Genomic DNA, 14,913 nt, shown 5'->3' on the forward strand with positions numbered 1-14,913 from the left:
CGAACCACTACACCAAACGGCCGACAAGCGCATACCACTGGCCGATGGGGACAGTCAGTGGGTTATATGGGGAGGGCGGGGCCTAGCCAAGTACACATAAAACCCGACGGTGTCCTGCCCCCTTAGACAAAACGCACTTTTTGATCGAATCGAAAATCGAATCTGTCAAATCTCCATACAAAAAAGGGGCTTTTCGACCACTTTTCGACTGGTTTGCGATTATAATTTGCACTTTGTCTAGACCCACTGTGGAGCCTTTGAAACGGAGCCGCGAGCTATTGTCTTAAAATTGAACATTCGCCTTACTCAGCGTTCACCAGTTGACTGACAGAGACACAGAGAAGTATACTGTTTTAGCCACAATCAAGTCAGGATGGAAAGAAAACTCATTATGTGATATTATCATCATTTAAAAACGATCATTTCAACGCCAAGTGTAGGGATGTTATGGATATGTAGTTTCGGTTATGGATACGGTTACGGATATCGGAATAATATTATAAAGATAAACACTGCCTTGCTCTCGGAGTAACCCACTAGCTCCGATAGTAAGTGCAAACCGATAGCAACTCAACAAAAAAAAATATATATCGGATACCGAAAGTTTCGGTTACGGTTACGGATATCCATAACATCCCTGGTCAAGTGCACGTACCTATGAGCATGTGTATGTCCTCGAAGGTCCAGTGCACGTTGCGGTTGTATAAGTGGTCCGGCGGCGCCTCGTCGCGCGCCGGCTCCGGCTCCGGCAGGTACGGGCCTGATAAGATGAGATGTTGATAAGATAAGATGAGATATTGATAAGATAAGATGAGATATTGGTAAGATAAGATGAGATATTGGTAAGATAAGATGAGATATTGATAAGATAAAATGTGATATTGATAATATAGTCGAGGGGGTACGGGTCGAGATGAGATAAAATGTTGATATAATAAGTCCCTTTGTTCTGTTTTTTATTTTTTTCTTTTTGTGTTAAATAAAGTTTTTCTTATTCTTATTCTTATTCTTAAAATAATTAGGTACTGATCTAGATGAGATAAGATGTTGATAAGATAAGATATTGATGTGTGTGTGTGTTGCCAGTGATTGTATAGGAATCTGAGACGTGCTAAAGGCCTCATAAGAAGGCTCAAGGTCACCCAAACGGCTACGGAGCGGGCTATGCTCAGAGATTCCCTGCGTGATCGAATCAGAAATGAGGAAATCCGCAGGAGAACCAAAGTGACTGACATAGCTCGCAGAATTGCTAAAATAAAGTGGCAGTGGGCGGGGCACATAGCTCGTAGAGTTGATGGCCGCTGGGGCAGGAAAGTTCTCGAGTGGCAACCACGGACCGTAAGATGTATGGGCAGGCTCCCCACTAGGTGGACCGACGATCTGGTGAAGGTCACTGGAAGAACCTGAATGCGGGCAGCGCAGAATGGGTCGTTGTGGAAATCCTTGGACCTCCCTTAAGGATTTCCCTTGGGCCTCCCTTACGGATTTCCTTTGTCCAGCAGTGGACGTCATTTCGCTGTAACGCCAAGCTCGGGGCTACTGGTGCCGCGTGACGTCACACCTGTCACGTGTCACAGCTCACCAGTGAGCGCGTAGTCACACCTGTCGCTTGTTACTCACCAGTGAGCGCGACGTCACACCTGTCGCTTGTTACTCACCAGTGAGCGCGACGTCACACCTGTCGCTTGTTACTCACCAGTGAGCGCGACGTCACACCTGTCGCTTGTTACTCACCAGTGAGCGTGACGTCACACCTGTCGCTTGTTACTCACCAGTGAGCGTGACGTCACACCTGTCGCTTGTTACTCACCAGTGAGCGCGACGTCACACCTGTCGCTTGTTACTCACCAGTGAGCGCGACGTCACACCTGTCGCTTGTTACTCACCAGTGAGCGCGACGTCACACCTGTCGCTTGTTACTCACCAGTGAGCGCGACGTCACACCTGTCGCTTGTTACTCACCAGTGAGCGCGACGTCACACCTGTCGCTTGTTACTCACCAGTGAGCGCGTAGTCACACCTGTCGCTTGTTACTCACCAGTGAGCGCGACGTCACACCTGTCGCTTGTTACTCACCAGTGAGCACGTAGTCACACCTGTCGCTTGTTACTCACCAGTGAGCGCGACGTCACACCTGTCGCTTGTTACTCACCAGTGAGCGCGACGTCACACCTGTCGCTTGTTACTCACCAGTGAGCGCGACGTCACACCTGTCGCTTGTTACTCACCAGTGAGCGCGACGTCACACCTGTCGCTTGTTACTCACCAGTGAGCGCGACGTCACACCTGTCGCTTGTTACTCACCAGTGAGCGCGACGTCACACCTGTCGCTTGTTACTCACCAGTGAGCGCGTAGTCACACCTGTCGCTTGTTACTCACCAGTGAGCGCGACGTCACACCTGTCGCTTGTTACTCACCAGTGAGCGCGACGTCACACCTGTCGCTTGTTACTCACCAGTGAGCGCGACGTCACACCTGTCGCTTGTTACTCACCAGTGAGCGCGACGTCACACCTGTCGCTTGTTACTCACCAGTGAGCGCGACGTCACACCTGTCGCTTGTTACTCACCAGTGAGCGCGTAGTCACACCTGTCGCTTGTTACACACCAGTGAGCGCGACGTCACACCTGTCGCTTGTTACTCACCAGTGAGCGCGACGTCACACCTGTCGCTTGTTACTCACCAGTGAGCGCGACGTCACACCTGTCACTACTCACTTGATACAGTATCTGATACATTACACGCTACACGGCTAAAGCCTGGTCCGTGAGCACGTAGAATTTTGTCCAATGACCCCAAGCTACCCATCCCTATCGCTCGCGCGTAATTATGTTGCTGTCGCGCTCGCACACTCACTGCGGGCGCCCGTCGCACAGTTGCGACAGCAACATAATTACGCGCGAGCGATAAGGATGGGTAGCTTGGGGTCATTGGACGGGATTCTACGTGCTCACGAACCGGACTTTAGATGAGTACCCTACTTCACAGCTCACCATGCAGTGAGCGCGACGTCACGCCTGTCGCTTGTTACTCACCAGTGAGCGCGACGTCACGCCTGTCGCTTGTTACTCACCAGTGAGCGCGACGTCACGCCTGTCGCTTGTTACTCACCAGTGAGCGCGACGTCACCCCTGTCGTTTGTTACTCACCAGTGAGCGCGACGTCACGCCTGTCGCTTGTTACTCACCAGTGAGCGCGACGTCACGCCTGTCGCTTGTTACTCACCAGTGAGCGCGACGTCACACCTGTCGCTTGTTACTCACCAGTGAGCGCGACGTCACGCCTGTCGCTTGTTACTCACCAGTGAGCGCGACGTCACGCCTGTCGCTTGTTACTCACCAGTGAGCGCGACGTCACGCCTGTCGCTTGTTACTCACCAGTGAGCGCGACGTCACACCTGTCTAGTGTCCGACCGAAACTAGTTTTACGACCGAAACCGAAACCGAAAACGAATTTCGGCAACGGTGTCTATTTCGGCCGAAACCGAAACCGAAACCGAAACTTCCTTACAAGGCTCATATTTTGAGGGAAAAATAAAGAAAACATTATTATAATCAGTCAGTCTTTATTGTTTTCTCTTTAAATTGCATTAAAATTGAACTTATAAAGCGCATTTTTACTCTAAAAGGTATCAAATTATGTATTAAAAAAGAAAAAGAAGGATTTATAGTCTAGATCAGGGTTTCCCAATTTTTTTTTCCAAGGAACCCTAATTGATTATACTTTTTCTAGCGGAACCCCCGTACTACTCCGCCCGCACGCCTGCTCCTCCCTTGTGCGTTAACAAGTCGGTGCGAGCGAACAACGTCGGTCACGAAACGTGGGATAATATTTTTTACGGAACCCTTGCGGCCTTTCCACGGAACCCCAGGGTTCCGCGGACAACCATTCGGGAACCGCTGGTCTAGATTTTTTTAATTACTCGCAATATTCAGGACATCTACATAACCCGTCCCATGGTCGGGTCTTTTACCTTAATAATTTCTCAAAACAAAATTGGTAGTACGTAAGTTAGTATCTACTGTAGGTACTTGCCACTTGGATACCTTGGTGATAAATACTAAAATGAACTTTGAAACTCTGAATCCATAATATTATCACCATGAAATGCACTATAGTCATTCATTACTAACTACCTAACTAATGTTTGTTTACGTATAGCATTTGCGAACCAAAAAAAATATTTATAGATTAGATTAAACTTGATTATACTTTTATCAGTAATATTGAATATATTTTTTTATGTTTACTACCGCTCTTATGTTTTTTTTTTCTTATGTTATAACGACATAAAACGAGATAAAACTTACCAAATTCAAAATAAATCACTCGAATACTCGCCACCACAACAAAATAAAACTAACAGCAAACAAACAAGCGAGCGAATCACGACATTGGCTCTGATCGGATTCATTCACTCATTCAACGCGCCGAACATGACCGATAACAGCTCGGAAACTCCCGAATGCACATTCGGTTTCGGTCGTAGTTTCGGCAAGTTTGCCGCCGAAAACGAAACTAAACCGAAACTCGTGTTTTTACCGAAACTCAACCGAAAACGAAACCGAAACCGAACATTCGGTCGGACACTACACCTGTCGCTTGTTACTCACCAGTGAGCGCGACGTCACGCCTGTCGCTTGTTACTCACCAGTGAGCGCGACGTCACGCCTGTCGCTTGTTACTCACCAGTGAGCGCGACGTCACACCTGTCGCTTGTTACTCACCAGTGAGCGCGACGTCACGCCTGTCGCTTGTTACTCACCAGTGAGCGCGACGTCACGCCTGTCGCTTGTTACTCACCAGTGAGCGCGACGTCACACCTGTCGCTTGTTACTCACCAGTGAGCGCGACGTCACGCCTGTCGCTTGTTACTCACCAGTGAGCGCGACGTCACGCCTGTCGCTTGTTACTCACCAGTGAGCGCGACGTCACGCCTGTCGCTTGTTACTCACCAGTGAGCGCGACGTCACGCCTGTCGCTTGTTACTCACCAGTGAGCGCGACGTCACGCCTGTCGCTTGTTACTCACCAGTGAGCGCGACGTCACGCCTGTCGCTTGTTACTCACCAGTGAGCGCGACGTCACGCCTGTCGCTTGTTACTCACCAGTGAGCGCGACGTCACGCCTGTCGCTTGTTACTCACCAGTGAGCGCGACGTCACGCCTGTCGCTTGTTACTCACCAGTGAGCGCGACGTCACGCCTGTCGCTTGTTACTCACCAGTGAGCGCGACGTCACACCTGTCGCTTGTTATGTTTTCGCACACTTGTTGCTCGCACACTCACTGCGGGCGCGCGTTGCACAGTCGCGACAGCAATATAATTACGCGCGAGCGATAAGGATGGGTAGCTTGGGGTCATTGGACAAAATTCTACGTGCTCACGGACCGGGCTTTAGATGAGTAGCCTGCTTCACATCTCACCAGTGAGCGTGACGTCACACCTGTCGCTTGTTACTCACCAGTGAGCGCGACGTCACACCTGTCACCTGTCACTTGTTACTCACCAGTGAGCGCGACGGGCGCGAGAGCGGGCGCCTGGGCGGGCGGCGGGCGGGAGGCGACGCTATGCGATAAGAACTTGTGCGTCAGCTGCAGCGCCGAACTCGGGGCCACTGGTGCCAGCGTGACGTCACGCCTGTCGCTTGTTACTCACCAGTGAGCGCGATGTCACACCTGTCGCTTGTTACAAGCGTTGCCAGACGTCCCAATTTTGGCGGGACGTCCCGATTTTTAAATCAAATTTAAATGTCCCGCGCGGGACAGGCTCGGTCCCGCTTTTCGGAGCGAGACACTTACTTCACCAGACTATTGTTTGAAACGCCATATTATTCTAAAGAATAAAACTTTTTTATTTTTTTTCTTTTTTTATTCTAAAGACGAATTTAACGATAGAGTAAATCTGATTTAAAATATTATTTTTTTGTTAAAATACATTTTCTATGGCTACTTTTGCTATCTATTGTCACGTAAACGTAATTTTAAGTCAAATAAATAAATAAAAAATAAATAAATAAATCTTTAGACAATTTCACACATCGCCAGCTAGGCCCAAAGTAAGCAACTTAATGCTTGTGTTATGGGTGCTAGCTTAACGGATATACTACTTAAATACTTTTTTAAATACATACATATTATACATAGTAACACCCAGACCCGTCACAGAAATTAAAATTCATCATTTCAATTTCTGCCCGGCCGGGAATCGAACCCGGGACCTCTCGGCATAGTAGCACGTTCTGAACCACTACACCAAACGGCCGACTTCAAATAAAAAGATAAATATTTGAAAACCTTTGATTATATTACGTTTTTTTACTATGTCCCGCTTCTGACGGAAGAATCCTGCTATTTTCACTCAAAAAGTACCAAAGTCCCGACTTGGCGAAAAAAAAACCCTGCTTGTTACTCACCAGTGAGCGCGACGGGCGCGAGTGCGGGCGCCTGGGCGGGCGGCGGGCGGGAGGCGACGCTATGCGATAAGAACTTGTGCGTCAGCTGCAGCGAGCTCGGGGCTGGTGCCGCGTGACGTCACACGCTCCTGTACACTTGTTAGGCAGGGTACTCACCTGCCATGTAGCACGTAACGTAGCATGTAACGTATCCAACCTTCAAGTGAGTACGGCTCGTCCACGGTCACCGCGTATCTGGCTGCGAGCTCCTGGATCCTACTGCGAGCCGCCTTTGTGCTCGCAGTGACACCGCCAGTCGGCGGGTCGCTGCGATCTCCCTGCGAGCCACGCGCGAGCTCGCAGCGGGCTCGTGCCTATGTACTCACTTGATACAGTATCTGATACATTACACGCTACACGGCTAAAGCCTGGTCTGTGAGCACGTAGAATTTTGTCCAATGACCCCAAGCTACCCATCCCTATCGCTCGCGCGTTGCTGTCGCGACTGTGCGACGGGCGCCCGCAGTGAGTGTGCGAGCGCGAAAGCAACATAATTACGCGCGAGCGATAAGGATGGGTAGCTTGGGGTCATTGGACAAAATTCTACGTGCTCACGGACCAGGCTGTAGATGAGTACCCTGCTATACATCTCACCAGTGAGCGTGACGTCACACCTGTTACCTGTCACTTGTTACTCACCAGTGAGCGCGACGGGCGCGAGGGCGGGCGCCTGGGCGGGCGGCGGGCGGGAAGCGACACTGTGCGATAGGAACTTGTGCGTCAGCTGCAGCGAGCTCGGGGCTGGTGCCGCGTGACGTCACGCCTGTCGCTTGTTACTCACCAGTGAGCGCGACGTCACACCTGTCACGTGTCACAGCTCGGGGCTGGCGCCGCGTGACGTCACGCCTGTCGCTTGTTACTCACCAGTGAGCGCGACGTCACACCTGTCACGTGTCACAGCTCGGGGCTGGCGCCGCGTGACGTCACGCCTGTCGCTTGTTACTCACCAGTGAGCGCGACGTCACGCCTGTCACGTGTCACAGCTCGGGGCTGGTGGCGCGTGACGTCACGCCTGTCACGTGTCACAGCTCGGGGCTGGTGCCTCGTGACGTCACGCCTGTCACGTGTCACAGCTCGGGGCTGGTGCCGCGTGACGTCACACCTGTCACTTGTTACTCACCAGTGAGCGTGACGTCACACCTGTCACCTGTCACTTGTTACTCACCAGTGAGCGCGACGGGCGCAAGGGCGGGCGCCTGGGCGGGCGGCGGGCGGGAAGCGACACTGTGCGATAAGAACTTGTGCGTCAGCTGCAGCGCCGAACTCGGGGCCACTGGTGCCAGCGTTAGCGTCATACGTTCCTAGTGTAAAAAAATAACAAATAAATAGTGGTGGAAAGAAAAAGTAATTTAAAAAAAAATCAAATGACATAAGGTGGACCGACGACCTCATAAAGGTAGCAGGAAGGCGCTGCATGCAGGCCACTACCAACCGGGTAATATGGAAATCATTGGGGGAGGCCTATGTTCAGCAGTGAACGTCCTACTATGTCTTAAATGACGATGTCAACCAAATGCATGACGGACTAGTGGAAAAGGATTCCCTAGGGCTTGTTCCCACTTACATTTAGATTTTATGACACTGTTCACACTTAGACGGACTGCAAAACCGGTCTTAACTCACTCCTCTTTTTTTAACATCTATTTATTTATTTATTTATTTATTAGGTCTACCAACATTGTTACATTACAACATGTACACTTATACCTACATCTATACCTATCAGGTAATTTAGTCTCCAATGAAGAAAGACGGCCTTATATATTTAGCTTTGCGATCTTCTTTTGCCTAGTGATGCTACAGAAACTACCATCGTTTATAATATTTTAAACTTTCGCGTTCCATTCAATTAAAATAGTAATAAACGTTGCGTTAAGAGCCGTGTCTTACTACCATCGTTTTGTATGCTAACCCTTCAAGTATCAGCGAATCGAGACACAATAGAAAAATTTTTTTACTGCGGTCTCGTGCGACTCGGGTTCAAGAAATCTACCAAATCACTCTCTTACCTGTTCCGACATGGTCTTCAAGACGTTCTCATAGAAGAAGTCCTTGAGCCACGACCACTCCGACTTCATGAGGTAGTCGTACACGTCGAAATCGTCCAACAGTAAAGTGTTCTCGATGCGGTGCACGATCATGCTTACCTGAAACAATGATTAATAGCTCTAAAGCCCGGTCTATGAGCACGTAGAATTTTGTCCAATGACCCCAAGCTACCCATCCTTATCGCTCGCGCGTAATTATATTGCTGTCATGACTGTGCGACGGGCGCCCACAGTGAGTGTGCGAGCGCGACAGCAACATAATTTTACGCACGAGCGATAAGGATGGGTAGCTTGGGGTCATTGGACAAAATTCTACGTGCTCGCAGACTAGACTATAGCACTTAACTGAATCAGTGATTGAAGTATGGGAGCGACACGGAAGGGTGTTTTTAAGACGTCAAACGTCATCGAGACTTCAGATGTGCTTCATATTTGTATGCGTCATAATATATGTCAATGTCACTCCTCCCTTGCCCGCCCCCATACCTCAGACACTGAGTTAAGCGATAGATATAGCCCGAGATTTTAAGTGGTCAAATGGTAGATCCCGACTACATAGAAGTGGTAGCGATAGGTAAGAGAATTAGCACAATTTTATCTGGATTTTGACCAAACTTGGCTTTTACTGGTTGAGTTTTGCTGGCGGTCAAGCTGTAGATCAAGATGAACTCAAAATCAAATCAAATCAAATCAAAAATATTTTTATTGAGCCATCCATTTTATTCTTACTAACTAATCAACAAAAACATAACTTATCAGTAAGTGTAGGTACATTGTTTGTTTACACAATATAGTTTTACATAAATTATATTAATAGTAAAAAGTACTACTGAATAAGCAATAATGAGGGTGGCAAAATGTATCAGATTCCGTCCCCTACCCGCCGCTAAGTAAAAACTGGCTACAAAGGAGTTGCATGTTACAAAGCGGTGGGAACGACAGAAGAATTGTTCGACTGCTATTGACGTGTCATTTTTTACACCGGGTAGAAATATCTGTTATTTATTATTATTCTGTTTAACGGCTTAGAAATATCTGGGTTGCCAGGTCAAAAAACACAAAAGCCGGACTCTGTGCTTCATTTGGCTGGACATTTTACCCTAAAAGTCGAAGGGGGGGGGGGGTGCAATTAGTGTCGCGTGACGTAGTTCACGAGTGAGTACTATCATCATAGGTTGCCTAACATTCTTATGCGTGCGCTTGATATTATCCTGTAGCCTGGCGCGGCAGCCACATAAAAAGCCTAACCAAAACCGGACAAGACAATATGGCTATTATCACACTGCGCCGCGCTCCGCCGCGGTACGCGGGACGACAGATTTAATCATTGTATGCAAGTACCTCAGTTTGTATAGAAAACACGCGCGGCACAACACACTGACAACGCGTCTGCGCGCGGGATTTTTTATATGAAATCACGAGGACCGTGGCGGAGCACGGCGCAGAGTGATAATCGCCTATTTGTCCGGACCAGACCGTAAAAAGTAAAACATAGCCGGACACCTGGCAACCCTATCGTCCCTATCCACAACAAACTCACAGTGCCGTTGGGCTGGTAGGGCAGCTTAAGCAGCTTCTTGATGCACTCGGCGCCCGAGATCACGTCCACCTCGCCCACGCAGTCGGGGAACATATGCGCCATCCTGAAACTAAACGCGAAACCAGAGTAAATACAAATGAGTAGGTCATCTTCATAGAAACGCACCGAGCGCGGTTTGTATGTGAGCGCGCCAATATACGTATGCGGCGCGCACGCACACACTGACAAAATTCGGCGCAACCACGACTGGCTCCCCGCTAATCCCCGCAAAATTTTGTCAGTGTGTGCGTGCGCGCCGCATACGTGTTGGTGCGCTCACATACAAACCGCGCCCGTGCGTTTCTATGAAGACGACCTACTCATTTGTATTTACTCTGGTAAAACATATGTTGAACACTAGTTTACGTGAATTGATACTAAAGTCCGGTCGAGTGATAAGGATGGGTAGCTTAGGGTCATTGGACGAAATTCTATCTGCTCGGCGACTGGACTTTAATTTATCTAGGAGGGTAAACCAGGAAGCCTGCTCTGCCCCGAGAGACAGCTAAGAGGGGCGCCAAATAGAAAGAAGAGGTTTGTTAAAAAAATTGTCTTACAAAGCACAAGTTATTCTATCAATATTTGGCAATTTGTATGCATTATTTTAAATACTTCATGCTAATAAAGGAAATTTGACTTTGACTTGACTTTGTTAAATTTGAAATGGCCAGTTGGTTTTTGAATACTAATCGTACATTCTGTTCTTGTGACATTTATTTATTTGAAATACAAATATGTACACAGTTGCAATAGAATATCAACCGATTGTGTGGTGAAATATTCTTGTTTTGTAGATTTTTTTCTAGAAATTAATTGAATAATACACATTATCTTTACATAATTATCTTGCCATACCCCATTCTAGAAAAAAGCTTAATTCTTCTTTTCTCTTCTTGCTATAGGATAAGTACCATGAGAAGCACTCAGTCTGAAAATAGTTATTTAGATTTTAAATCAAAATGTTGTTGCCAATGTTTTTATCATCATCATCATTTAACTTCAGCCATAGGATGTCCACTGCTGAACATAGACCTCCTCCAATGATTTCCATGTTGATCGATTGCTAGCAGCCTGCGTCCAGCTCCTTCCTGCTACCTTTATGATATCGTTAGTCCACCTATTTTATTGTTTTAACAATAATTAATTGACCAATTTAACTTTATTTACCTAGATAGCCCAGTGTTTCCAGTCAATATCTGCTTCAAGCCGTAGGAGTCGATGGCCGCCCCCCAGTTGGAGGGTGGTAGATTCAGGTCGGTGTTGCACTGCAGCCGCGCATAGCCCACGGGGCTCTGGAACGCTGTGTACTTCACCACCGCAGTCGATTTGACGCCTGGGGACGGACTCCGATCCTGTGAAAGCAGTTAATGTAGATAGAATATAGATTTTGTAGTATATCCTGTACAAAATGGAAGGGGCCAAAGGGGAAGAGGAGTGTTGGGAGGCCCAAGGAAAGGTGGGCTGATGACATAATGAGAACAGCTCTAGCTCAGGACAAGCAAAAGTGGAGCAAGATGGAGGAGGCTTTTGCTCATATACGGTGCCATAAGAATTAGCAAAACAAATATTTTTGTGTAAATAAAAGCTGTTTGTTTAATATTATTGTAGTATGTTTAGGACATACTCAGATCAGAAGATTAGGAGTTAATGCAGTGAAGGCAGCAGTGAGTGTCACTAACGTTATAGGGCAGAAAACTCTATCAATTTATTTTTATGGGGATTGTGGGTACAGGACGGAATAGTAGGTAAAAATATTTAAAATTTGCTAGCTTGTATAAAATACAAGGATTAAAAATGGTAAGGTTATTCAATAAAACTACATTTTACAAAAACAACATGTGTCAGTCTTGTTCAAAGAAAGTAAGACTTATTACAAGTGTGGAAATACAGTAAGTAATAGTCAGTCAATTTGTGGATTTTTATTTAAATGCCTCATTTTTTCTAAATAAAAACTTGAGAAATGTAAGAAACTATTTTTTTACCTTGGAGCGTTTGAAATCATTTTCATTGTCCTTTTCTACTTCTTCCATTTTAGATCAATTTTATGCCAGCAGCCAGTTAGTAAGGTTACGTTATGCAATAGGAATCTTAATTTTAAGATCAGAATAACGTGGGATTGTTTGAGTAATATTTTTCTCAAATCGAGCGCAAGTTCTTTGCTAAAATCAAATATTTTCTAAGCCGGATGACAACCGTAAAGGTTAATTTATAATTTTCATAGCACTTATTTCAACAGTGTAAAGTTGATAATCGTGAAATTACCACTCTACGAAACAAATGCGGTGAAACTTCGCGAAACATGAGCTGTCAATGTCACGTTTTGTTCTAAAAAAGCAAAATGTGGCAAAGAAAATCATAATTATACATTCTAATTAGTGATTTTTTGTCTATGATACGAATTTTTAGTCTATGAAATGACGCGATATACTCTTTTATGTACTTTTTGGCGGGCTTTTGAACGCACTAGGCGCGATTTTTGAAGCCAATTTTGTATTTTTCTCTTTCTGTGTTATAAATAGTTATCTATCTATTGGAAGTCGTTAAGTCAACTTAAAACTCGACTATGCCGGACGGGGACGGTAAGGACCCGCCCAGGGGCAAGGAAAAAAGGAAGGCACCAAATAGAGATCACACCTATACGAGTGCAGATGAAGATTTCTACAAACCGTACGTAAAACCAGGGTATAGAAGGCTTTTCGCGGAGAACACGGTGAGTGGCGAGTTTTCTGTATTTGTGGAAAGCACGAAAGAGAATGAGAAGATCGGGAACAACAATCCCATCCTGACTACCAACCTTTTCAAAAATGAAATCAAGGGCATTACCAATCTTAAAAGAATTAACGCCAATAAAATATGTGTCACATTTTCCCAGTCTAGTAATGCCAATAACTTCCTGAAAAACGATCCCTTCCTAACCAAACACCAACTCAAGGCATACATCCCAGCCACAGCAGTAGAAACAGTCGGCGTGCTTCGCTTTGTACCCACTAGTATCAGCAATGAGGAACTTTTTAAGAAACTCTCGTCATCTTACGAGATCATAGGTGTGCGTAGGTTCACCAAAAAAGACAACGGCGACATAAAGCCCTTTCAATCTGTGTCTATCACATTTTTATCAACCGTGTTACCCGAACATGTGTATCTAGACCTTTTCAGGTTCAGAATATTCCCATACAACGCTCCATTGTTGCAATGCTTTAAGTGTTTCAAATTCAACCATGGTGCTAAAATTTGTAAATCTGTGCAAAAATGCTCAATATGTTCTGAAGAACATCATTTTTCTGAATGTACTTCGAATAAAATAGCCAAATGCATAAACTGTCAAGGAGCTCATCTTGCGATTTCACGGGACTGCCCTGTCAAAAAACAAAAAATGGAAGATAAAAAAAATAAATTAACTTACGCTAATATGGTCTCCAGCAGTGCTGCGGCTACTAAGAGTAGCCCAGTTATCAAAAATTACATAAGCGAGTTTCCTCTATTGGCTGCTCCTAAAACTAACTTAAAATCTATTGCATCAAGGAAGCCACAAGCTAGCTCTGTTTCAACAGCGACCTCTTCCACTTCAACTAACTCGATGGAAGTTAAAGAAAAAGAACCACTTACCAATGAACAATTAATAGATGAAATATTAAACAATGATTTTATTCGCAAGGGCCTTGTAGGCGCCCTTGTCGCTATTGGCAATGAAACGAGGGCAGTTAATAGTTCTATTATACAGGAAATTCTTATAAAAAGTTTCAAAGGGCTTTAAATGGATAAAAGTTTCATAAGAATCTCTCAATTTAACGTCGAAGGTGTTATTAACAAAAAGCCATTACTTATAAAATTTTTGATTGATAATGATATTGATATATGTTTGTTAAACGAAACATGGTTGAAAGAAAACAGTTCTTTTCGTATTCATAATTACAATCTAATTAGTAAAATAGGTAAAGAAAAAGAAGGCCGGGGTGGAGTCGCCATCCTAGTCAAAGACACTTTGAAATATTCAGTAATAGAGCTTCCCTTTTATGATTTTCTACAACCTGTAGCTATTAATCTGCGAACTGGCATAGGTAATTTAAGTATTCTATGTATATATTGTCCACCACCTAAAGAAAATAGATCAAGATTCAATGGTAGCAAACTGAAACACATTATTAACTTACTACCTAAGCCACTTTTGCTATCAGGTGATATTAATGCTCACCACATCGCATTCGGCTGTGCTACTAGTAACGGTCGAGGTAATGAAGTTTACAATATATTTGACGAGAGCGACCTCTGTATCCTCAACTCAGGGGCGCCAACCACTGTTGGTAGATCTGTTCATAATCCTTCGGCTATAGATGTAACATGTGTCAGCCCTTCAGTAGCTCCATTATGTGATTGGAAAGTCTATGATGATCCAATGGGAAGTTATCACTATCCCACTGTAACAGATATTCAGACTTCTGTTGATAAATATCAGATAGGTGAACCAGTACACAAATTTATTTACAATAAAGCTGATTGGTTTAAATTTCATACTGAAACAGAAAACATGGTAGTTAATATTAATTTAGATAATACAGATCCATTAATAATTTATGACGATTTTTATAATAATTTAATTAGTATTAGAGACAAATGCGTACCTAAAGTAGTCAAAACCTCTCCCAATATAATGAAAAAGCCTGTACCTTGGTGGGATGATGAGTGTAATAGTGCAGTTAAAAAGAGTAAAGATGCTTTAAATTTTTATAGACGTAATCCAAGCATTGACAACTACATTGCATATAAAAAATTGGATGCTGCTAAAAAACTAACTCTTAAGGAAAAAAAGAAAACTGGATGGAAATCTTTATGTGAA

The 14,913-nt window shown here is 45.2% G+C and overlaps 1 protein-coding gene across 1 annotated transcript in view; it reads right to left on the reverse strand.

The window, feature by feature from the left end:
• Positions 1 to 12,362, reverse strand: part of LOC135083619 (erythroid differentiation-related factor 1) — a 36,123-nt gene extending 23,761 nt beyond the window's left edge. The window contains exons 1-9 of the mRNA XM_063978319.1: positions 12,062 to 12,362; positions 11,247 to 11,431; positions 10,041 to 10,149; positions 8,462 to 8,599; positions 7,618 to 7,753; positions 7,092 to 7,193; positions 6,414 to 6,515; positions 5,508 to 5,651; positions 656 to 760 (exon numbers count right to left, since the gene is read on the reverse strand). Of these exons, the coding sequence (XP_063834389.1) occupies positions 656 to 760; positions 5,508 to 5,651; positions 6,414 to 6,515; positions 7,092 to 7,193; positions 7,618 to 7,753; positions 8,462 to 8,599; positions 10,041 to 10,149; positions 11,247 to 11,431; positions 12,062 to 12,109 (1,069 nt within the window). The 5' untranslated portion in view covers positions 12,110 to 12,362. The remainder of the gene's footprint in view (positions 1 to 655; positions 761 to 5,507; positions 5,652 to 6,413; positions 6,516 to 7,091; positions 7,194 to 7,617; positions 7,754 to 8,461; positions 8,600 to 10,040; positions 10,150 to 11,246; positions 11,432 to 12,061) is intronic.
• Positions 12,363 to 14,913: the final 2,551 nt, after the last annotated feature.

The sequence above is a fragment of the Ostrinia nubilalis genome, chromosome 24 (assembly GCF_963855985.1).
Source record: "Ostrinia nubilalis chromosome 24, ilOstNubi1.1, whole genome shotgun sequence".
In the NCBI taxonomy this organism is placed as follows: domain Eukaryota; kingdom Metazoa; phylum Arthropoda; class Insecta; order Lepidoptera; family Crambidae; genus Ostrinia; species Ostrinia nubilalis.